Genomic DNA, 25,221 nt, shown 5'->3' with positions numbered 1-25,221 from the left:
AATGGTCAAATAAATATTTGTAAAAACGTATACTATTCTACACAGCATTTTTCTTGATGTAAATAAATAATATATAATTGTTATTTGCAATGTCATTCAAATGTATCGTAATAAAGCATTGGGTCGTTTCCTTGAAAATGTTTTTTTATTTAGTTGGACACCCTGTTTATACAAAATCCATTGTGTACAAAATAAATTGTAGTGCCATGTCTATGAAAATGTATATTTACACACAACTGTACTATTTGTGTCACGTTCTTTGTTTTTCTAGTTTAATTGTTTTTCGGGGAGTAAAGGCTTGGCGACACTGAATTTATGAAAGAGCCATGACTATAAATCTCTGAAAAAAATAAAAAATAAAAAGACTTTCTTTAGGATTTACATTATGCATGCCAAAGCTAAAGGTTTCCAAACCAAACTACAAAGTATCTTGTGCTGCTGTCATGTGTCTTCAGTCATAAGCTCCACTGCCTCAAGACATTTCCCGGCACACAATTTTATGCTATTATTCGTGCTCCCCTTTGGACCTGGCTACCCCCCTTTCATGTTACTGCTCCCTAAATTGCTGCTCAGACATATTGTTAAGGTCTGCTGACCTGAAAAACATAGTTTTACCTCACATCCTGTGGTCTATCTTCAGAAAATTACAGGCCTGATTGAAAAGGACTGCACCGTGGCTGCTTACTGAAAAACTGACAACAAAATCTGACGGAAACCTCACTTACTTTAAAACACTTCCAATCCAAACTTTCAAGAACCATTTCCGTCCTGGCAAATGCAAAACTTTCACTCAACCAGAAGTCACTTCACATTCTGCACTGTAACCATATTTAAATTACTGTTCAGAGGTCTGGGGAAACACTTGAGATTTACAAGCCTGCACTACAACACTGAAAAAAAGAGTAAAAAGGGTGTATTGTTTAGTAAAACGATTGCAGGACATATAATATTAGGTCAGTATTGAAATTATCTTAAAAAAATATTATAGAGAACTGCATTACGTACATAATTGGATGAAATATTGTGACATGAAAGTGTATTACAAAGTGGAATTCTGCATATTGTGGTATATCTTAAGAATCCTTAGAATATATAAAAATAAAGTCAATGATCAAATATATGAAAGCAGGTGATTTATTATCTACTGCAGGGGCACTCAATAATTTCTGACCAAAGATCTAAAATCGCCCAACCTCCAGCGATTGATCCGTTACCGCACACGCGCGCAAACACACACACTTACACACACATACCCTAATGAGCAATAGCCATAACGACGCCTAGGATGAACGAAACAGAAAAATAAAGTAGACATAAAATTTTGAGAATTTGTGAAAAGCAAGCACTTCCTACCTTCGTAGGGAACTGATGCTTAGGCGCGGGCCGCACTTTTGAAGTGAGTTTAAAGTGATCGTAGCTTCTGTGTACCATTTGAAAATGCTTCTCCCGGCCTTCCAGATTCCCATTCTTTGCCCGTGCCCTCGGTGAATTGTACATTAAACAAACTCTGAGAATGAGAATAATAATAACAAATAAAGATACAGTGCAACAGCTCTAATCGCAAACTGCTATTCCAGATTGCCGATGGGTAACAACTTCCGGTGCTGAAGGTCACGTGCCACCGTAGGTTAAAGGTGACCTGCTTTATTTTATTAGATTGTTTATATACAGTACTTTTTATGAAAGTGAGACGGATAGGCTGCACTAACACAAAAATATTTAATATTAATAACATGCACGCAAAGGTTTTTTTTTTCTCTCTACACCTCTCACGATCGACTTGGGACCAGTCCCCGAGCTGCCGGTCGATCGCAATCAACGTATTGGGCACCCCTGATCTACTGTAGGTTGTGCTTATTATTTTAACAACTGTATTGGTCTGTATTTGTTTGCATTTACTGTTAATTTCTCCTTTCCCAATCTGTGTGGGAATGTGTAATCTCTTCTGGAGTCCAAAAATGTCAAACTAATTCACTAAATAAATCCAATAATGATAAAAATCACTTTTTAGATCCATCCCACAGATGATCTTGCAGGACTGCAAAGATAGCTATTCTGCCTAATACCAATGATTTTTAAAAGACGTGATGTGGAATAATTTTTTTTCCATTTGACATATGTTATATTCAGATTTTTGAGAGTATGAACTTAAAATGTTTTTCAGTTGTAACATTTCACATGACACAGCTCTTATTCATGCCTGAACAAGATGGCTGTTAAAAAAAAATACTGATGATGCTTTTTTCAGATTCATCATAGCGATAATGTAAAACGCCTTTCAATTATTTAGCACCCGTGCCCAGTAACTTGAGCCAAAATTTTTTTGTCTATTGCGGTGCTAACTGCAACACCTGACTGTGTTTGTCACAGTGCGGGGAGTTGCTCAGACGCTAAACAACTCACTAAACTTGCACATTTCCATGAATGCCTATCATTCAGCAAAGTGTTAGTTTAAAAGACCAGCTGTTAGCAACTAAACTTCAAATAACCATCTGTTCTGTTTTTTTTAAACAAAATTCAAAGTATTAAATTTCACAAATATAGCATTAGTGTCAGCATTTATCAAGAATCCCGAAGCCATGTTTCCATCTTTACAAACATACATGAAGTTGTGACAGCAGATATTTTGAAAAATAAGAAATACAACAAGCTAACGATGAACTTCTGTCATGGGAGTATTTTACTCCTGTCATTTTTTGCGAAACACTACCCAATGAAGCCAGGCTCAGAAAAAGATTTTCCCACACCTGGATGTCACTTTGTTGGCAGTTGTGGCATTATTTTTTGGCAAAATTGAAAAGCCAAGTCAACTGCGAAACATTTTGCTGTCTCATGTACAAATACTAGACATGCCAATAATTTTTTTTTCTCCATCGTATCTTTCAACATTGTGGTCTCAGCGACTATGTTTACATGCAGTCAATAACCCTTTCAAAAGCAGAATATTTGCAATATTGCAATACTAAGACTACTTTATTGATAATATTAATACATGGAAATGACCTATTTGCATCATGATGTCCATATTCCAATTGATCTGATATATTACCATCTATATGGAAGTAGCTGTCTGCTCCAACATGGGAATGGGTTAATCAGAATGATTCAGAAACTGGAATTTTGACCTTTAACCACAGGTGTCAAACTCAAGGCACGGGGGCCAGATCTGGCACACCACCTCATTTTACGTGGCCCACGAAAGCAAATCTAACATGTCAACTTCTACAACATTTGCTAAAATTAGAAACAAAATTACAAATTATCATGTGTAATAAATAAGAGTAATATTGTCAGCAATTTCCTGTTACCAAAACCACTCATTATCAACCATTATTTTTGACTTCTTGATATGCGTTCAGTCCTAACAGCCCTCCAAGGGAAATGGTAACTTCAACATGCGCCCTCGACATTTGAACCTGAAACGTAGTCAGTCACATCCCCTCTTGATGTCAGTAATCTTATTTTAATGGTGCTTTCAGAGCATTCTTAATCACTTCTTTTTGTTACATAGTGCGAGTGAGCCAAGCCTAACACAGGCATTATAAATTATTATATTATTTTTAGAATATGCCTAAGGCCAGAAATGATTTTGCGTTGCTCAATTTTTACACATTAAGATCGTGTGTGACAGTAGTCAGACAAGCTAAGCCTAGTGGAGCTATTAGAAGCCTCAAGGAACAGACTCAACAATGCTGTCTTTTATTACAGACTGAAACTGAAGACAAAAAGGGCACACTCTATGGGCTCCATATGTTTATAAGGAGCCAATAGAGCTCATATGGAAGAGAGCTCATATGGAAACACACGAATAACTTACTATTAGGTTTTCAGCAAACCAAACATCTGCAAAGAGCAGACAAATGTCGAATGCAACTGGCATAAACTGCTGCTGAAATTACAGCATAATAGGAATAAAGTGGAACCTTAATTTAAGGGAGTCACTGGGGGAAGAGGTTATCTTTTCGAGTAAGTTACATCAAATGTTTTTTAAAAAAAAAAGCAAGTATAGTTCAAGACTATTGTTGTGTACTTTTCTCATAGCCGAGGAATGTCCGATTCAGAAAATAATATTGTAAATAAATATTAAATAAAAGCTTGGACCCCTCCATGAGCCGTCACCTTACCGTGGTGGAGGGGTTTGTGTGTCCCAATGATCCTAGGAGCTAAGTTGTCTGGGGCTTTATGCCTCTGGCAGGGTCACCCATGGCAAACAGGTCCTAGGTGAGGGACCAGACAAAGCACGGCTCACAAGCCCCTAATGATGAATAAAATAAATGGCACTCAGTTTCCCTTGCCCGGACGCGGGTCACCGGGGCCTCCCTCTGGAGCCGGGCCTGGAGGTGGGGCTCGTTGGCGAGCGCCTGGTGACCGGGCCTACACCCAAGGGGGCCGGCCGGGCTTAGCCCGAAGAGACAACGTGGCTCCCCCTTCTCATGGGCTCACCACTCATGGGAGCGGCCAAAGGGGTCGGGTGCAGTATAAGCTGGGCGGCAGCCAAAGGTAGGGACCCTGGCGGTCCAATCCTCGGCTCATGAGCTAACTCTATCGACATGGAATGTCACCTCTCTTGCAGTGAAGGAGCCCGAGCTGGTGTGCGAGGTAGAGAAGTTCCAACTGGAGATCGTCGGACTTGCCTCCACACACAGCCTGGGTTCTGGTGCCAGTTCTCTCGAGAGGTGTTGGACTTTCTTCCACTCTGGAGTTGCCCACGGTGAGAGGCGCAGAGCAGGTGTGGGCATGCTCATTGCCCCCCGGCTCAGTGCCTGTACATTGGGGTTCACACCGGTGGACGAGAGGGTTGCATCCCTCCGCCTGCGGGTAGGGGGGACAGGTCCTGACTGTTGTTTTGGCATATGCACCAAACAGCAGCTCAGCATACCCACCCTTTTTGGAGTCCTTGGAGGGTGTGCTGGAGAGTACTCCTGATGGGGACTCCCTTGTTCTACTGGGGGACTTCAATGCTCACGTGGGCAATGACAGTGAGACCTGGAGGGGCGTGATTGGGAGGAACGGCTCCCCGATCAGAACTTGAGTGGTGTTTTGTTATTGGATTTATGTGCTCGTCACGGACTGTCCATAACGAACACCTTGTTCAAACACAAGGGTGTTTATATGTGCACTTGGCACCAGGACACCCAAGGCCGCAGTTCGATGATCGACTTTGTGGTTGTATCATCGGATTTGCGGCCGCATGTGAAAAGAGGGGCGGAAAAGAGGGGCGGAGCTGTCAACTGATCACCACCTGGTGGTGAGTAGGCTCCGATGGTGGGGGAAGATGCCGGTCCGTCCTGGCAGACCCAAACGTATTGTAAGGGTTTGTTGGGAGCGTCTGACGGAATCCCCTGTCAGAAGGAGTTTCAATTCCCATCTCCGGCAGAGCATTTCCCATGTTCCGGGGGAGACGGGGGAACATTGAGTCCGAGTGGACCATGTTCTGTGCCTCTATTGTTGAGGCGGCCAATCTGAGTTGTGGCCGTAAGGTGGTTGGTGCCTGACGTGGCGGCAACCCCTGGACTCGCTGGTGGACACCAGCAGTAAGGGATGCAGTCAAGCTGAAGAAGGAGTCCTATCGAGCCTTTATGGCCTGTGAGACCCCAGAGGCAGCTGATGGGTATTGACTGGGAGTGCAGCTTCGGTGGTCGCCGAGGCAAAAACCAGAGCGTGGGAAGAGTTCAGTGAGGCCATGGAAGTCGATTTCCGGACGGCTTCGAGGAAATTCTGGTCCACCATCCGACGTCTAAGGAGGGAGAAGCAGTGCATCACTAACACTGTGTACAGTGGGGATGGGGCGCTGCTGACTTCGACTCGGGACGTTGTGAACCGGTGGGCAGAGTACTTCAAAGACCTCCTCAACTCCACCAACACGTCTTCCTTGGGGGAAGCAGAGTCTGAGTACCCTGAGGTAGGCTCTCCTATCTCTGTGTTTGAAGTCACCGATGTGGTTAAAAAGCTCCACCCGGAGTTCCTCAAGGCTCTGGATGTTGTGGGGCTGTCCTGGTTGACACGCCGCTGCAACATTGCGTGGTCAACGGGGAGAGTTCCTCTGGAGTGCCAGAACAGGGTGGTAGTCCCTCTTTTTAAAAGGGGGACCGGATGGTGTGTTCCAACTACAGAGGGATCGCACTCCTCAGCCTTCCTGGTAAGGTCTATTCAGGAGGGGAGATTCTGGAGAGGAGGGTCCGTCAGAAAGTCGAGCCCCAGATTGAGGAGGAGCAGTGTGGTTTTCGTCCCGGCCATGGAACAGTGGTCCAACTCTACACCCTTAACAGGGTCCTCGAGGGTATGTGGGAATTCGCCTAACCAGTCTCCATGTGTTTTGTGGACTAGGAGAAGGTGTTTGACCGTGTCCCTTGCGGAGTTCTCTGGGGGGTGCTTTGTGGGTATGGGGTGCCGAACCCCCTGAAACGGGCTGTTCGGTCACTATACCACCGATGTCAGAGTATGGTTCGCATTGCCGGCAGTAAGTCGGAATCCTTTCCAGTGAGGGTAGGACTCCGCCAAGGCTGCCCTTTGTTGCCGATTCTGTTCATAACCTTTATGGACAGATTTTCTAGGCGCAGCCGAAGCATTTAGGCGGTCCGTTTTGGTGGCCTCAGTATTGCATGTCTGCTTTTTGCAGATGATGTGGTACTGTTGACTTTCGCAGTCGAGTGTGAAGCGGTTGCGATGAAAATCAGCACCTCCAAATCTGAAACCATGGTCCTCAGTCGGAAAAGGGTGGAGTGCCCCCTCCGGGTCGGGGAGGACATCTTGCCCCAAGTGGAGGAGTTTAAGTATCGTGGGGTCTTGTTCACGAATGAGGGCAGGAGGGATCGAGAGATTGACAGGCGGATCGGTGCAGCGGGTCGATGTGGACGCTGTATCGGTCTGTCATGGTAAAGAAGGAGCTGAGCCAAAGAGTGAAGCTCTGAATTTACCAGTCGAGCTACGTTCCAACCCTCATCTATGGTCACGAGCTATGGGTCGGGAACGAGATCCCGGATACAAGCGGCCGAAATGAGTTTTCTCCGCAGGGTGTCTGGGCTCTCCCTTAGAGATAAGGTGAGAAGCCCGGGAGGGGCTCCGAGTCGAGCCGCTTCTCCTCCACATCGAGAGGAGTCAGATGAGGTGGCTTGGGCATCTGATTCGGATGCCTCCTGAGCGCCTCCCTGGTGAGGTGTTCCGGGCATGTCCCACAGGGAGGAGGCCCCTAGGAAGACCCAGGACACGCTGGAGAGACTATGTCACCCAGCTGGCCTGGTAAAGCCTTGGGATCCCCTGGGGAGAGCTGGAAGAAGTAGCTAGGGAGAGGGAAGTCTGGGCTTCCCTGCTAAAGTTGCTGCCCCCGAGACCCGGCCCCAGATAAGCAGTTGAAGATGGATGGATAAAAGCTTGGAAGTTGATGTTCGCATTATCCTTTCTGGAACTAACAGATTTGGAAAGGTACTGAGAAAAGAGGTATTTTAGTAGACAGGACACTCTTTTCTGTTCCTATAATCTGGGTTCCCTCGGTCCAGGAAATCAAGGTTCTACTGTTCCTCTCTATATGTATATACAATGATTTTCAGGGAAACAGAAGGAAGAGATATTAAAAGAAGTAAACTGCAGCATCAACCATATTTATCCACCTTATTTAAAGTCTCTAGTTTAATCATTGATAACATTCATGAAGGGCACAAGGGGGTGATTGCATCACATTCATTACATGACAGGTCTACATCGCCCATGTGCAAAACTCCTGATGTTGGGGAAAGTGTACCCAAGTTGAGGACAGATACAGAGCACTTACACAAGCCAAACGAACCAGACTTTACAGGCCCTATTTTCATGCCCAGTGCAATCTCAATGTGCATATGGGTGGAGTTTTCTTTCTTTTGATAATTTCGTGGACAGATGCAGCCAACTTCATTCCTGGCCAATCAAAGTGGCTCCCCTCATTCCCTTTAAATTCAGTGCGGGAGAGGCGCACGGTCTACATGGTGAAAGCATAATGGATATGCTGGAGTTCATGCAAGAGGTCAGCGTGCACAAAGCACATTTATTAGGAACTGCATTAGGAACATTTATGAGGAACCCCCCCCCCCCACCTCTTCCCCCCACTCCCCGATCATGTGTGTGTAACAACACCCCCAAAACACACACACACACACACACACGCACACACGCACACACACACACACACACACACACACACACACACACACACACACACACACACACACCAAACCGGTTATCTTCACCAGGGTTGTGGCTGTGCTGTAGACTATCCCAGCTGTCATTGGGCAGTTGACATGATACACCCTAAATTGATCGGCCGCCAATCACAGGGCAGATGTAGAGAAACAACCACTCAAACCTAGGGACAATTTTGATTGTATCAACAACGCACCATGCATGGGTTGTATGCATGGTGGGTTACCCACCAGCTTTGGAATGTGGGAGGAAAACGGAATCCCTGTAGAAAACCCACACAGGCATGGAGACAACATGCAAACTCCACATATGAAGCCTGATATGAATAAGAATAATAAAAAGAAGAATAAGAAAACCTTTATTCATCTCATGATGGAGAAATTCCCAATTTACAGCTGCAAAGTTGTGAAAGGAAGTAGAAGGATTAAAAAGTATAGGAGCTGCTGTAAAGGCAGCCACTCTCACGGCACGAGGTGAATGTGCTAACTAGTATCATTCCAAAATGTGTTGGTTTCATTCAACGTCAAATCATTTGCATTCTACAACCCCCCCCCAAAAAAACCAAAACAAACAAGAGCAACACCACTGTCATTCTTCCAGGAAGGAGTTTGAGAAGTATTGCTTGAATCCCTGCCCCACATTTCCCAATGCACAGTTTGCAACTTTAGATGCTTCACTCGAAAGGCAACTCTAAAATGCAGTTTGTGTAAAATACTCATTCGCCTTTACTCAAATGGTGTGTCAAAGTGTTGTGGGGAATCAGCAAAATAGTCAGTGAGAAGATCCAATCTGTTTTTGCTCTTAGTGAGCTTCACAGACATTAAGGCTCTCACAAACAAAGACTTGTCACCTCACAGACAGCAACAGCTGGACGACTTACTGCTGGAGCAATTGGAACCCCCCCATCCAGGCTCACACTGGCAGGTGTTGGGGGCCATACAGCGGCCGTGAACACAGCTCTCTGCACAATGAGCTGAAGAGGGAGAGAGGTTGGACGTAAGGCAAGTTGAATCTGAGAATATCGACCACTCTGCCACTCTCTTTTCAATCGATGAAGATTTATTAACTGATTAATTAAGTTCATTGATGAGTTTTTATGTTTGCGGTCATGCGGTCTCTTTCTTGAAGCTTTACTCTTCCAAACACTTTTGGGGAAACAAAACTGGCCTCATTGTTCTAATACTCTTAGAGGGCAGTCTGTGTAAACATACACAGTATAATTGTTCTGGTAAAAGTGCGTCTATGTTTAAAATGATACAGGATGTTTTGCATCAGCCTTCAAATTATGCAAAAGTCTGTTTCATGGGTTTAGGGTGACATTTTTTGGTGGGGGTGATTTGACTGAGCATTAATCCTCAATTCAGATAAAGCAAACTTTATCGAGTTGTAAAGCTGATACTCACGAACACAAATGTCGCCGTTTTCAAAAAAGCCTGGACAGCACTGGGACTTCCTACGGTACATCGTCTTCTCTCCTCTCCGATACGCAATCCGGTAGCTTACCCTTCACAGAGACAGGAAGTGAGGTCGTACATTGAAATCCAGACGATTTAATCGTCTTTCTTCACATAATAAAAGGATCACTTTATATGAGATTGCACTATGAAAATATAGCCAATACCTGCAGTCTGTCACCCGTGGATTCGTGTATTTGCTGTTTTTTTATTTTTTTTTTATTGTTTATTGTGAAAATATATATAGATATTGAATGTTTATCAGTTTTTTTGTTTTGTTTTGTTTGACAAATTTGACATTGAAAAATAAAGAATTCCCAACACATTTCAGTGGCCGTCAATCATAAGCGGACTTTCGCCATTCACTTAGTGGCTTTACGTTCATTGTCAGGTTACAAATAGCAAATGTGAGTTTTCATAATTTTACCTGAATGAAAAGACAGTAACTTCTTTGCATCAACATTCTTAAGATTCAAAATGTGAACTGATTTGTTCTGAATAATGAATGCAGTCACTTAAACTGATTGACTGAATCTGCATTACATTACATTATTTTTTTTTACTTCTTTATTTGCTGCTGCCTGGTGTTGACACATGTAGTTGATAAACATGTGTTTCGGTCACTTGAAATGTGTATGTAAAGACACAATTCAACCAAAAATCAGATATAGGAACAAAATTGGAATTGGTCAACAAGACGATGCGATATATTTTCATAAGATGGCACATACAGTCATGCTACCATTTGATTTCTGTACTTCCATAGCTGCACAGAGATGTCTCCATGCGGGATGTGAGTATGTCACATTTAAAGGGAATATTTGTTGAGATTATCTCTGAATAATCTCGCGCCACCTTACCTCTCTGAGCTCATACGCCCCTACACCCCTGCCCGGCGCCTCAGGTCTGTGGACCAGTCTTTGCTAGACGTACCAAGAACTAAACTGAGGCTCAGAGGGGATCGAGCCTTTTCTGTTGCTGGTCCATCTCTCTGGAATGGCCTCCCACTGAACATTCGGCAAGCCTCCTCGCTGCCCATCTTTAAAGCCCTCCTCAAAACTCACTTGTATTCTTTGGCGTTTGACTCAGCATGACTTAGATTTGCTATTGGTTTTACTGCTTGGTGCTTTCTACCGCCTTATTACTTAATACTTATTACTGATTCGTCTTACTGTTTATTGTATATGTTAAATCGCTCCATGTACAGCACTTTGTATGCAGCGATGGCTGTTTGAAAGTGCTCTATAAATACTGTTGACTTGACTTGACTTGACTTGAATAGGAGAAGCCACTTTGTTTGATGGTGAATCAAGTAGACTGTGTTCATGCCCGCATCTGCAAAACTATCAACGCCCGGTCTAACATTCCTCCGTGCAGATTCATGACACGCCCCACACCAGACTTTAATCGGTCACGAATATAGAACCAGGAATCTTCGCATCTGCAAACTTTGGAAGGGCAAGTAATGGAAATAAGAATATTGTAAAAACAGCAGGAATGATAAAAAAAAAATGTGATCCTCACCTGTGTCTGGTGCACTTGAACCAGTTGAGGATGTCTGTGCAGCTGGTGTAATAAATCTGGTCAAAGGGATGGGCGTACGACTCTTGAACTGTCACTGAATATCTGAAACCAAAGGAAGAAAATGAGTCAAGAGATCAGACATCAATGAATGTCAGAATCCCTGTGTGTGTTGAGCTTTCATGCACAGCATTTTACCACCCAACAAGTTTATCCAAAAGGAATTTCTGTGGTTCTTTGGAATTAAATCTACCTCAAGCCGATCCCTGCCCACTGTTACGACTGGCTTTGTTAAGCACTGTGCATGGGGCGCATGCTTTTTCGTTTTCATGACATGGCGGGGTAAAGGGAACCTTTTTAAGACCATTCCTGATTTACTCCTTTTATCAATACTCACGATACAATGTGCGTATGTTAAATATCGTTGATTGTATCAAGGTAAAATAAAAGGCAACTGCTGTTCATGGACGCGATGCTCCATAGCCTAGAGATATGCATCCCTTAGTTCACGAAGCAAGCAGCGTAGTATGACATATTCAACCAACGTTACTCTCATGATATACACAGTGGTGCCTTGGGATTTGAGTTTGATTTGTTCTACTGGAGACACTCATCTCTGATCATTTTTCATCATTGCAATAAATGGAAATAACAGGAATCCAGTTCAGCCTCCCCCAGAACCCCCCCCCCATAATTTTGTGTATGTTTTTAGTAAGGAGAAATAGCATTATATAATGTTGTACTTTATAAAAAATGAAATTATAATAACATAAATAAATAGAATGTCAAGCACTAAACAGTTTGTGCATCATGAATTTACGCTGCATTTCATTTCATTGTGCTGCTTCTTCTTGGTCACCGGGATACAGAACTGCGAAATACAGTCATACAGACACAAACAAAGAAAATACTTTTTACAGTACTGTACTGCTGCAAGTTACTCGTTATTGTGATATTATTCATTTATCGTTGAAGTTAAAAAATACACTGTATGCCTACGAGTCATATATATATCATATATATATTACATTCATATATACATATTATATATAAGACGGCCCTGATTATAAGACGACACCCTTTTTCAAGACTCAAGTTTGACAAAAGACTTTTTGAACACCAACTTAATTTTTATACAGAAAATAATTACAGTCCATCTGAAACAAATTAGTATAACAATATATTTGAGAGAAAAAGCATGTTATTTTGCCTCATTCAAATCTTAATATCTGAACCTCTAAAGTGCAATCACATTTGTAAATGAATGGCTTCTGGTTTTTGAAATGTAAATTACATCATAACATCTCCTCAGCTGCTGGTGAACCTGGACAATCTTCGACTCATTTTTCTCCAGATTGTCGCTACGTTTCTCCATTTTCTGTTATATCTTCTATTATTTTCTTCTCCTTTCTTTCTTACCGCTATTTTTTATTTTTCTTCTTCGTGCTACCGCTATTTTTATTTTTATTCTTCGTGACAGGGGTTCACTTTGGCCTGGGGAGTCAAGTTCAGCATTCGCTTCAATGATATCTAGCGCCAACTAGTGTCATTTGTTTGTTTGTTTATTTATTGAACATATAAAACACAATACAACAACAAATTGACAAAAGTGAAGGCTAGCAACAGTTGTAAAAAGGAAAAGGAAAAAAACAGTCATCATCACAATTCTATGGTCAAAGGAGTAGGAAGAAGTAAGAAACGTATCTAGTCCTACCCATTGTTACGTAGCAACATATGAGTTGATCCTTTTTCAATACAAAACTAAAGGAAAAATCAAAATATCATCAATGCTTTTGTCCTTATGTGTACTGTACTTATCTATTTTACAGCTCTCGGTTTGTATATACAAACTCACTCTTGCATTTTTTTTCTCAATTTTCTCATATTCATAATAAATATTACATTTCATTAATACATTGATGTATTACGATATGTTATAGCTATATCAAATTTATCAGCTTAACTCTGATTTGTGTAGTTTTATTTGTACTAATTTTTGACTTTGTTTTTGACAAGCGATTTACACATTTTCAGGTCAGTTTCGAAATTATTCCACAGATTGACACCTATTACTGATGCACTCCTTTGCTTGATGTTTGTTCTTGTTTTGGATTTTTTGTATTGGTTAGTACCCCTTAAATTATAACAACTTTATCTAATTTCAAAAAGCTTCTGGATGTTTTGGCAAAGGAGGTTATTATGTACTTTGTACATTAATTGGGAGATTTTAAAGTCAACCAGGTCATAGAATTTCATTGTTTGATTTGATGAATAGTGGATTTGTGGGTTCTGTATATTTAGATCTATTGATTATTCTGATTGCTTTTTTTGTAGTTTTAAATCAGGGAGTGTGTTTGTTTTGCAAGCGTTTCCCCATATTTCCCCACAGTAGGTCATATATGGAAGTAATAATGAGTAGTTTAATGTGTACAAAGATCTTTTATTTAACACATCCTTAGTTTTGTGGAGGATCCCTATAGTTTTGGATCTTTTTCTTGAAACTTTGTCTATGTGTGGCTTCCAGGATAGTTTAGTATCTACAACTAATACAAGAAACTTATTTTCATAAACTCGTTCTATTTCAATTGAGTTTACCTTTATATTAACTTGGTGTTTGATTTGGCTCATGCCAAAAACAACTAACTTAGATTTTCTTCTCAAATTTAGTGATAATTTATTCCTGTTGAACCAGTTTTTTAATTTGTATAATTCATTTTCTACAGTTTTCAGGAGCTGTTTCATATTTTCTCCAGAGCAGTAGAAAGTTGTATCATCAGCGAATAGGACACATTTGAATTCTTTTGAGACACTACAGATATCATTTATATGTAAGATGAATAGTTTTGGTCCAAGCACAGACCCATGAGGAACTCCATGGGTAATCTTCAGTAGGTTAGATTTTTTATTGTTGAACTCACACACTGAAATCTGTTTTCTAAATAACTTTCAATCAATTTATATGCTATGCCTCTAATACCATATTTCTCTAATTTAGTCAATAATATACTATGATATATTGTATCAAAAGCTTTTTTAGATCTAGAAAATCCCAACAGTAAATTCCTTGTTATCTATACAGTATTAGTGACTATTGCTTCCACAAGCTCCATTACTCCCATTGAGGTAGTCCGTTTTTCTCTGAAGCCATATTGATTTTCACTTAATAACATATTTTTGTATGAAGTGATCAAGTCTGCAAGAAAATAGTTTTTCAAATATTTTTGAGAATTATGGTAACAGCGATATTGGCCTATAATTTGTAAATAAGTGTCTTTCTCCACTTTTAAAAATTGGAATGACTTTTGCTGTTTTCATTTTTGATGGAAAAATACCAGCTTTAAATGAAAGGTTGCATATGTATGTAAAAGGTCGCACTACGAGTTCTATCATCTGTTTTACTATTGTTATATCAATATTAAAGCAATCAGTTGACATTTTATTATTATTGTTTTTACAATATTTAATATTTCATTATGATTCACAGCAGTAAGAAACACCGTGGAAGAGCTTTTTTTCCATGTATTTATCTATTTCAAAAGAATTTATTGGATCAGGAATTTGTTTTGCTAGGTTACAACCGATATTAACAAAATACTCATTAGATGCATTTGCTATTTCTGCAGTTCTCTTAATAATAGTATTTTCGTCTTTCATAAAGTACTCTGGATAGTCTGCTTTTTTAGAGCTATTTCTAATAACATCCATCCATCCATCCATCCATTTTCTGAACCGCTTAATCCTCACTAGGGTCGCGGGGGGTGCTGGAGCCTATCCCAGCCGTCTTCGGGAAGTAGGCGGGGGACACCCTGAATCAGTTGCCAGCCAATCGCAGGGCACACAGAGACGAACAACCATCCACGCTCACATTCACACCTAGGGACAATTTAGAGCCTCCAATCAGCCTACCATGCATGTTTTTGGAATGTGGGAGGAAACCGGCGCACCCGGAGAAAACCCACGCAGGCCCGGGGAGAACATGCAAACTCCACACAGGGAGGCCGGAAAGAAAAATCGAACCGGTACCTCTGCACTGTGAAGCCGGCGTGCTAACCACTGGACTACCGGGCCGTCCTTCTAATAACATAATTTAACATTTGCCATATTTCTTGAGTGTTGCTTTTATTCTTTTCATACATTATTAATGTATGAAAATAATCTCTCTTAGTAGTTGTTATAATATTTACTAATTTGTTTTTATAGCTCTTATATTTTATTTCAGCATCTTTGGTTCTGAATTTCAGAAAAGATTTGTAAAAATAGTTTTTCTTTTTACACGCGTTTTCTATGTCTTTTGTTGTCCATAACTTACTTTGGTCTTTGTATTTTCTGGAGACCTTAATTACTGGGAAATGTTTAGCATATAAACAGGTTGTGGTTGACTGAAATGCGTCAAATGCTGTATTTGGATCTTCTTTTGTGTAGACCTCGGACCAATTTTGTTTGTCGTGAATGGGTATAACGTCCCGCCCTGAATATACGACGACCACCACTTTATCAGTCTTATTTCAATGCAAAAAAACACCGTCTTATATTCGGGCCAAAACAGTATTTTGAGGTAAACATAAGTGGTGTGCGGGTGCGCTAAAAATATTAAAAGTGTAGCCACTACACATTTGCGTACCAAGCATTTCGCATTGGATTTTTGGAGGCCGGAGCTGGAATTGAACTCCTCTGCACTTTGAAGTCGATGTGCTAACCACTGGACTACTGGGCTGACCTCCTTTGGTTATAATTAATTATTAAAAAAAATGTAATGCTCTGGTCAGGTGTGTCCTCGACCCATGACTTGTGCACACCTGTATTTAGTTTTAGTTTTTTTTGTTTTTGTTTTTTGTAATACCGGCAAATAGAATTTACAATGTAACCACGTCCACTAAATGTATGTAAAATAAGCAGACAAACCTCTCCCAGTGGCTGCAGACATTTGGATCTTCCAGGTTAAGCGAGGAAGTGATACAAGGCAGGAAACAAAAGGCCACAGCCAACAAAACTGTCCCGTGGCATTGTAGAGGCTTGGCCATCTCACTCAAAACTAGACCTTGACACAAAGAAGGCATCGGTTAACATTGTAACAGGTGAGTTGTGAATTCATGAAAATAAAATACACAAACATCTCACACACTGTATATTAAAACATGTTTGTTTCTGGTGTGTAAACAAATTGTAAATGATCATGTATCTAATATTCGACACAGTTTTTTGTAGTTAAGGATCTGAATGTTGACTGATGATGACTTTCAAATGGAAGTTGTTGAGTGAGCTGTTTAACTTTATAAATGAGGAGAAACCCTCGGCAAGCAATAAAATTGAGTATTCTAATTTACAGTATCAATGGAACTACTAAATGATAACCAAAGATGCTCTCTGTGTGATCGTCCAGTGCTAGTCAGCTCACGTTAGCAATTAGCATTGCTTACAAATATCTTGCCTTGAATCTGTACATACTGAAAAACGTCAGGTACATACAACAAATATTGGGTTATATCGGTCCTTTTCAAATAGTTGGGTGCACCCCCCGAGAGGGGCGCGATGCGATGCCGATACATTTAAAATATTTTCTGTTACAGATTAAAAAACATTGTTAGGAAAGTTATTCTTTGCTGTAAGTTGAACTGTATTTCTTATCTTTAATAAGGATACAATGTTATGCAGAAGGGTACATAAAACAATTTTATAGACAAATGATAATCACCATGGCAGCAGAGAGGAGTAGAGAGGGGGCCGCGAATTGTTTTCTTCTTGTTGGGGGAGGGGGGGGGGGCGAAACAGAAAATAATTGAGAAGCACTGGTGTAATTAAAGGTAAGAGGTTAAAGGTAAATAGAGATTAAATAAATAGAGATTAGAGATTAAAGGTAAATAATGATCTGTACAATCCCAAACTGAAATAGAAGTGACACAATCGGAAGGATGAGATGGGAGTGCACAAAAATAACTTAGTAGCTAGAACAGAAAAGATTTAAAGTGCATCCGAAATTAAAAAATGACATTAAATCCTTAATTTAACAAAAAATATTTTTTGACTGACCATATCAAACCATACGATACTCCATCCATCCATCATCTACCGCTTATCCGGGGCCGGGTCGCGGGGGCAGCAGCTTTAGCAGGGAAACTCAGACTTCCCTCTCCCTAGCTACTTCTTCCAGCTCTCCCCGGGGGATCCCGAGGCGTTCCCAGACCAGCTGGGTGACATAGTCTCTCCAGCATGTCCTGGGTCGTCCTCAGGGTCTCCTCCCGGTGGCACATGCCCAGAACACCTCATCTGGGAGGCGTTCAGGAGGCATCCGAATCAGATGCCCAAGCCACCTCATCTGGCTCCTCTCGATGTGGAGGAGAAGCGGCTCGACTCTGAGCTTCTCCGGATGACCGAGCTTCTCACCTTATCTCTAAGGGAGAGCCCGGACACCCTGTGGAGAAAACTCATTTCGGCCGCTGGTATCCGGGATCTCATTCTTTCGGTCACGACCCATAGCTCGTGACTATAAATGAGGGTTGGAACGTAGCTCGACTGGTAAATTGAGAGCTTCACTCTTTGGCTCAGCTGCTTCTTTACCATGACAGACTGATACGACGCCCGCATCACAGCAGACGCTGCACCACTCGTGAACAAGACCCCAAGATACTTAAACTCCTCCACTTGGGGAAAGATCTCCTCCGACCCAGAGGGTGTACTCCACCCTCTTCCAACTGAAGACCATTGTTTCAGATTTGGAAATATCCCAACCGCTTCACACTTGGCTGCGAAACGCTCCAGTGAGAATTGGAGAGCCCTGTTTGAAGGAGCCAACAGCACCACATCATCTGCAAAAAGCAGGGATGCAATACTGAGGCCCCCAAAACGGACCGCCTCAACGCTTCGGCTGCGCCTAGAAATTCTGTCCATAAAAGTTATGAACAGAATCGGCGACAAAGGGCAGCCCTGGCGGAGTCCTACCCTCATTGGAAATGATTCCGACTTACTGCCGGCAATGCGAACCAAACTCTGACATCGGTGGTATAGTGACCGAACAGCCCGTATCAGGGGGTTCGGTACCCCATACCCACGAAGCACCCCCCACAGAACTCCCCGAGGGACACGGACAAACACCTTCTCCAAGTCCACAAAACACATGTAGACTGGTTGGGCGAATTCCCACATACCCTCGAGGACCCTGTTAAGGGTGTAGAGCTGGTCCACTGTTCCACGGCCGGGACAAAAACCACACTGCTCCTCTTTAATCTGAGGCTCGGCTTCCTGACATACCCTCCTCTCCAGCACCCCTGAATAGACCTTACCAGGGAGGCTGAGGAGTGTGATCCCTCTGTAGTTGGAACACACCCTCCGGTCCCCCTTTTTAAAAAGAGGGACTACCACCCCGGTCTGCCAATCCAGAGGCACTCTCCCTCTTGACCACGCGATGTTGCAGAGGCGTGTCAACCAGGACAGCCCCACAACATCCAGAGCCTTGAGGAACTCCGGGCGGATCTCATCTACCCCTGGGGCCCTGCCATCTGCAGTCTCACAGGCCATAAAGGCCCGATAGGGCTCCTTCTTCAGCTTGACGGCATCCCTGACTGCCGGTGTCCACCAGCAAGTACAGGGGTTGCCGCCACGACAGGCACCAACTACCTTATGGCCACAACTCAGATTGGCCGCCTCAACAATAGAGGCGCAGAACATGGTCCACTCGGACTCAATGTCCCCCGCCTCACCAGGGACATGGGAAAAGCTCTGTCGGAGGTGGGAGTTGAAACTTCTTCTGACAGGGAATTCCGTCAGATGCTCCCAACAAACCCTCACAATATGCTTGGGTCTGCCATGACAGAGCGGCATTTTCCCCCCACCATCAGAGCCTACTCACCACCAGGTGTTGATCAGTTGACAGCTCCGCCCCTCTCTTCACCCAAGTGTCCAAAACATGCGGCCGCAAATCCGATGATACAACCACAAAGTCAATCATCGAACTGCGGCCTCAGGTGTCCTGGTGCATCCTTTTTTTTGAACAAGGTGTTCGTTATGGACAATCCGTGAACAGCACAGAAGTCCAATAACAAAACAGCACTTGAGTTCTGATCAGGGGGACCGTTCCTCCCAATCATGCCTCTCCAGGTCTCACTGTCATTGCCCACATGAGCATTGAAGTCCCCCAGCAGGAGTACTCTCCAGCACACCCTCCAAGGACTCCAAAAAGGGTGGGTACGCTGAACTGCTGTTGGGTGCGTATGCACAAACAAGAGTCAGGACCCGTGCCCCCACCCGAAGGCAGAGGGAGGCAACCCTCTCGACTACCGGTATGAACCCCAATGTACAGGCACGGAGCAGGGGGGAGTATGAGTGTAGAGCACCTTGGCTGAGAAGGCTGCCTGGCTGACCGCTCCCTAACATTATTATTATTATTATTATGAAAACCGGGTGTGCTGCAGAAAACATGAGGGCAGATTTGGAATCAGCACCAAGTCATCTAGAAAAGTTTACCTGCATTGCTGATTAACAAAATATATACTGTATTTTCCACACTAAAAGGGGCACTGGCTTATGAGGCGCACATCCAATGAATGGCCTTTTTTGTAATTTTTTAAATATATTGGACGATTGCACGACAAGATGCAATCTACAATGACTCCACTAGATGAAGCTACGCTCAAGGAAAACTCGAGTGAAGCGCGCCTCAGGGGTTCAGCTCTCTGCAGCTGCTCTCTGCTGTGCACCAATCAGCGCCGACGCAACGCACGTCACAGATCAAGAAGCTTTGAACAAACGACAATAGCTAAGATAGCTTAGCTGTTGAGTGACAGAACGATAAAATGTCAGTAAAATGTATTGAATAAAGCAGCGACACAGTTCACTTAACCAACAACAAGTTATAAACATTGACTCATTAACACTGAACTCTCTTGCCGCTGCTCTATTTCCGTGTTCAACTGTGTAACACTATCGCCTTAAGTTTGAACTCTGTGTTGTAAGTACTCTATGTCTCTCGCAAGCAGTGATTTTGGGGTCGACATATAACCGTAATAATACAGTAAAAAGGTAAAAAATCGGATTTTAAGGCGCGCTATGAGCTTTTAAGAAAATGGAAGGCTTTTAGGTGCGCCTTTTAGTGCAGAAAATACGGTATATAAAATGTAAAAATGTATTTTAATGTTATTTAAACATTGTTTATAGTATATAATTATTCATAAACACCCTTTTTAACCTTGCCAGGAGTACATTCCAGGAAAACATTAATCTGAATGCGATTGGTTAATTCTGAAGAAAGCTATATCTCAGTTATAAGAGGGTGTGCACACATCTGTAACCTCATTATTTCGGTTGTCATTATTCCCACACTCAAAAAGGTTGTCAAGAGTTGTAAAGCTGATAGGTCACAATTGTGAAAAAAGCTGGCATTTGAACCGGGGTGTGTTTACTTTTTATGTCCACTGTATTTCCACAGCATTGTAAAGTCTCGTAATTAATTAATTAATTTATTGTTAGTTTGTTGGACATTATGAGAAAAGGAAATGAGCCAACTGTGCCAGTAAGCTGGATAAAATTGAGTTAGTGCTTGTCTTACGCACTTAGGTGCTCATTGATGATCCAAGTGCTTTCCAGTACTTATTTTTTCTGAAGAGAAAAGGCTAACTAGCAGCTGCGTTAGACCAGAGAAAACAACTGGAAAAAGACTGAGGGCATAGAGTTACCCAATTTCTCTTTACAAGACAGAAGACTCCTTTTCTTGTGCCGTTTTACAATAATTTGGTCTCAATGTTTTTGGTTAGTGGATTTATTTGTCGTGTTGGAGCAAAAAACTGAATAATTACACGATGGCCAAGGTAAAGATAAGATATCCTTTATTTGTCCCACACTGGGGAAATTTACAGCCTCCAGTAGCAAGAATGTGGGTAGAAAGAAGAAAAAAACAAACAAACACCGTTCAATTTAGTGCAATATAAATACAAAATGGATAAATCGCAGTGCTATTTACAATTGTTTTTCACATCACACACATCACACACATCACATCATTTAATTATTATTATTGATATTTTTATTCAGCAGCCTGACAGTAGTCGGTACGAACGAGCGTCAGTATCTCTCCTTCTTACAGCGCGGGTGTAACAGTCTCTGGCTGAAAGAGCTACCTAGTGCTGTCAAGGCGGGCTGGAGAGGGTGGGAGGGACTGTCCATCATAGCTTTTAGCTTAAATGAGGTCAAGTGAGTTTTCACCCAAGTTCCATTTTTCTCACCTTTCATCACTTATTTCCAGTGGGATATATTTTTTCCAGGGTAAACTTACACATTATTTGTTTCCCAAATCGTAGTTGATGAGTGAATTGGTGATTAAAATGTTGTACGCTTTCATACGAAATACAGTGGGGAAGGGTGTTTGTACTGTGTTTTCACATGCATTTTGGGGGGCACCAGAGCCCATCTTCTCTTGTTTCACTTGGCTGAAGGGGCACAGCTGTAGCCACCACTGTTAAAATATAGCCCTGCCCTCGCTCCTCTTCCCAAAGACAACTGCGTTACTGCATAAACAAGGGCCGTGGTGCCCGTGTGAAAGGCTCCGGACACCCCAAAAGGAGTAGACTTTGCAGATCAACGATGCAGCGTCCCAAGTAGTACGATACTGTCGCCTCCACATCTCATTTGCAATCGGCTGACGGGGCTGAGAACTGGGGTTCTATTTCCATACACGTGCATGGGCGCTCGGTGTAAAAACTGCCGTGCCTTGATTTTCGGCCTGCGGAAAGTTTAGTTTTTGTTTTAGGTGTTGGGTATTTGACGATCTACGTCCCAACCCTCATCTATGGTCACGAGCTATGGGTCGTGACCGAAAGAACGAGATCCCGGATACAAGCGGCCGAAATGAGTTTTCTCCACAGGGTGTCCGGGCTCTCCCTCAGAGATAAGGTGAGAAGCTCGGTCATCCGGGAGGGGGTCAGAGTCGAGCCGCTTCTCCTCCACATCGAGAGGAGCCAGATGAGGTGGCTTGGGCATCTGATTCGGATGCCTCCTGAGCGCCTCCCTGGTGAGGTGTTCCGGGCATGTCCCACCGGGAGGAGACCCAGAGGAAGACCCAGGATGGATGGATGGATGGATGGATGGATGGGTATTTGACAGACCATGCTGCGTCATGCTTGGCATACCGGCGGACCCAAGGCGTTTACTTTTAAATGCCCTCGGCACACCTGATAATTTTATGACTGAAAGTAGATAGCCCATAAACCAGCTCTGAGCAGATCTAAGTTGTGATGCAGGTTGTGCGATTAATGGTAGATTTGATCAAGATGCGGGCAGACAGCGTTTGCGCTCTCCTGATATGTGTGGTGGACGCCATCATATTTCACAAACATAACTGCATGCATTAAAGCCTCTGAATCATTGGGGAAATCAATTAATTCAACACATCTTATCAAATTTGGAAAGACTGCTGGCGTAACTACCAGCTCACAGTAAAAGAGGCCAAAAGAGAATATCTGTCGGACTTTATTCTAGCTAACCGTCACAACCCACACGCACTATTTAAAACGATAGATTCTGTACTCAAACCCCCTCTGCCTACTTGCTCGGATTCTTCACCCGAGATGTGCAACAGATTCCTTCAGTTTTTCATTGATAAGGTCTCTACAGCTAGGACTCCGGTCTCAAATACCGCATCTGACCCCTCTGTCCATGTTCCATGTTCAGCTGTACTAAATTCTTTTGATACTGTGCCCTTGGCGCTTTTGGAGGATGTAGTTCGCCAGACGAAGCCATCTGGCTCCCCTTGCGACTCTCTTCCCCCATGCTTCTTTCAGGAGGTTCTCCCGAGTGTTGGTGCATCGGTCTTGGATATCATCAACAGCAGCCTTTCTTCTGGTGTAGTTCCCCAACAGTTTAAACATGCTGTGGTCCAAATCTTGATCAAGAAACCTGGTCTTGATCCAGATGTGCTGTCAAGTAACAGGCCCATTTCCAAACTGCCTTTCATTTCCAAAATTCTGGAAAAAGTGGTGCACATGCAGTTGAAACTTTTCTTGGATGAACATAACATCTTGGAGGTCTTCCAGTCAGGTTTCAAGACGATGCATAGCACGGAGTCAGCCCTGTTACGCGTTTCTAATGACATCCTCCTGGCAAATGACTCTGGAGACCACGTGTGTCTGGTTTTATTGGACTTAACTGCAGCATTTGATACAGTGGATCACAGTATTCTGCTGACTCGTTTGCAGCACTTGGTGGGCATTGGCTGGTTATCAAGCTGACAGGACCTTTTGTGTCAGCCTTGGCTGCTCTGAGTCACGCACTGCTCCCCTGTCATGTGGTGTTCCACAGGGCTCAATTCTGGGGCCTCTGCTGTTCTCGCTGTATCTGCTCCCATTGGGTTCCATCTTAAGGAAACATGGTATTCCCTTCCACTGCTATGCAGATGACTGCCTATGTCCCATTGAGCAAGAAAGACGCCTTGTCATTAAGGCCACTCCTATCCTGTCTGGAAGAAATCAAAACCTAGATGGCACAAAATTTCTTGAAATTCAACGAAAAGAAGACAGAGGTGATATTGTTTGGTCCCAGTGGCCCTTGTACATTCCATCCTGTAGACTTGGGCCCTCTGTCTCCTTATCTGAAATCAACTGTCTCAAACTTGGGCCTTAAACTGGACAGTGATTTCAAACTCGATCGGCAAATTGGTGCCGTTGTTAAATCAAGCTTCTTTCACCTTAGACAGCTGGCCAAAATAAAACCTCTCCTCTTCCCACCTTACCTCCCTGAGCTCATCCGCCCCAACACACCTGCTCGGCGCCTCAGGTCTGTGGACCAGTCTTTGTTAGAAGTACCAAGAACTAAACTGAGGCTCAGATGGGATCGAGCCTTTTCTGTTGCTGGTCCCTCTCTCTGGAATGACCTCCCACTGAACATTCGGCAAACCTCCTCGCTGCCCATCTTTAAAGCCCTCCTCAAAACTCACTTGTATTTTTTGGCGTTCGACTCAGCATGACTTAGATTTGTTCTTGATTTTACTGCTTGGTGCTTTCTACCGCCTTTATTACCGATTCGTCTTACTGTTTATTGTGTATGTTAAATCGCTCCATGTACAGCACTTTATATGCAGCAATGGCTGTTTGAAAGTGCTCTATAAATACTGTTGACTTGACTTGACTTGACATGATCACCATCTTTATTCTATCAATTAAAACACTCCTTTGGGCCGCAGCACAGCTCTGTGGTGGAAAATGGTGTGTGCAGGGAGCATTCGCTCTGTGTTTTGTTTGCACTGAGCATGCACGCTTTATCAAGTGGAGATAGAAGTATAGCAGATCCTCAAGTGCCACCATGAAAAAATATTTAACAGGGATGAGAAGACAGGTGGAGATAAAGAGACAAATGAAAGTCTCCGGACAGCTAAGACGAGGAATATGACGTGAACGTGATTGGCTTCACTGTGACTACGGTGGGGGATGAGGAAAAAAACATCATATATATATATATATATATATATATATATATATATATATATATATATATTAGAGCTGTCAGTTTAGCGCGTTTTTATTGGCATTAATTTAAATGAATTTTAACAGGATAAAATTTTTTCTCGCGAGATTAACGCGGCTCACGTCACAAGCGGATGTTACTTGTTTGGAACTATTTTGTGTGGAAGGTTACAGTGTTCTGCGTCCATATAAATAGAGCGGGTGGAGCTTCTCTGTGTTTGTCTGACAGTGGTAGCGACCTAGCGAAAATAAAACGTCTCCAGTGTTGTCATTCGAAATGAGGTCTCCACAAAAACTGTAGAGAGACTTCCGCACAGGAAGGACCAACACAATCAACATAGCCTGACTGTGTTAGGGGGAGTGACCCTCCCCCTCCCCCTTTCAGAATGGTTTGCCCCAGCAGCACGGGAGAAGTGCGTACGCTTATTTGTACGGCCGACAGTTTTGAATACAGCTGCACATAACGAACACTGGTGTCCGGGGTCTCGTTATTATCCAACAAACATACAGAAACAGACTGCTGTGTTCAAAGCAAACTTGAGAAAAACAAAGTATGCAACCATGGTTTAAATCCACTATAGGCTGAGTACTAGTTTACCTTTGATGTGCACTTTATAATGTTATATTGCTAT

The 25,221-nt window shown here is 42.8% G+C and overlaps 1 protein-coding gene across 3 annotated transcripts in view; it reads right to left on the bottom strand.

The window, feature by feature from the left end:
* Positions 1 to 25,221, bottom strand: part of megf10 (multiple EGF-like-domains 10) — a 128,628-nt gene that overhangs the window by 90,075 nt on the left and 13,332 nt on the right. For all 3 annotated transcript variants that reach the window (XM_052050064.1, XM_052050065.1, XM_052050066.1), the window contains exons 2-5: positions 16,050 to 16,185; positions 11,151 to 11,252; positions 9,576 to 9,676; positions 9,053 to 9,145 (exon numbers count right to left, since the gene is read on the bottom strand). In XM_052050064.1, coding sequence (XP_051906024.1) covers positions 9,053 to 9,145; positions 9,576 to 9,676; positions 11,151 to 11,252; positions 16,050 to 16,168 — 415 coding nt within the window. In that variant the 5' untranslated portion in view covers positions 16,169 to 16,185. The remainder of the gene's footprint in view (positions 1 to 9,052; positions 9,146 to 9,575; positions 9,677 to 11,150; positions 11,253 to 16,049; positions 16,186 to 25,221) is intronic.

The sequence above is a fragment of the Hippocampus zosterae genome, chromosome 18 (genome assembly GCF_025434085.1).
Source record: "Hippocampus zosterae strain Florida chromosome 18, ASM2543408v3, whole genome shotgun sequence".
In the NCBI taxonomy this organism is placed as follows: domain Eukaryota; kingdom Metazoa; phylum Chordata; class Actinopteri; order Syngnathiformes; family Syngnathidae; genus Hippocampus; species Hippocampus zosterae.
This window is presented reverse-complemented; position numbering and strand designations above follow the sequence as displayed.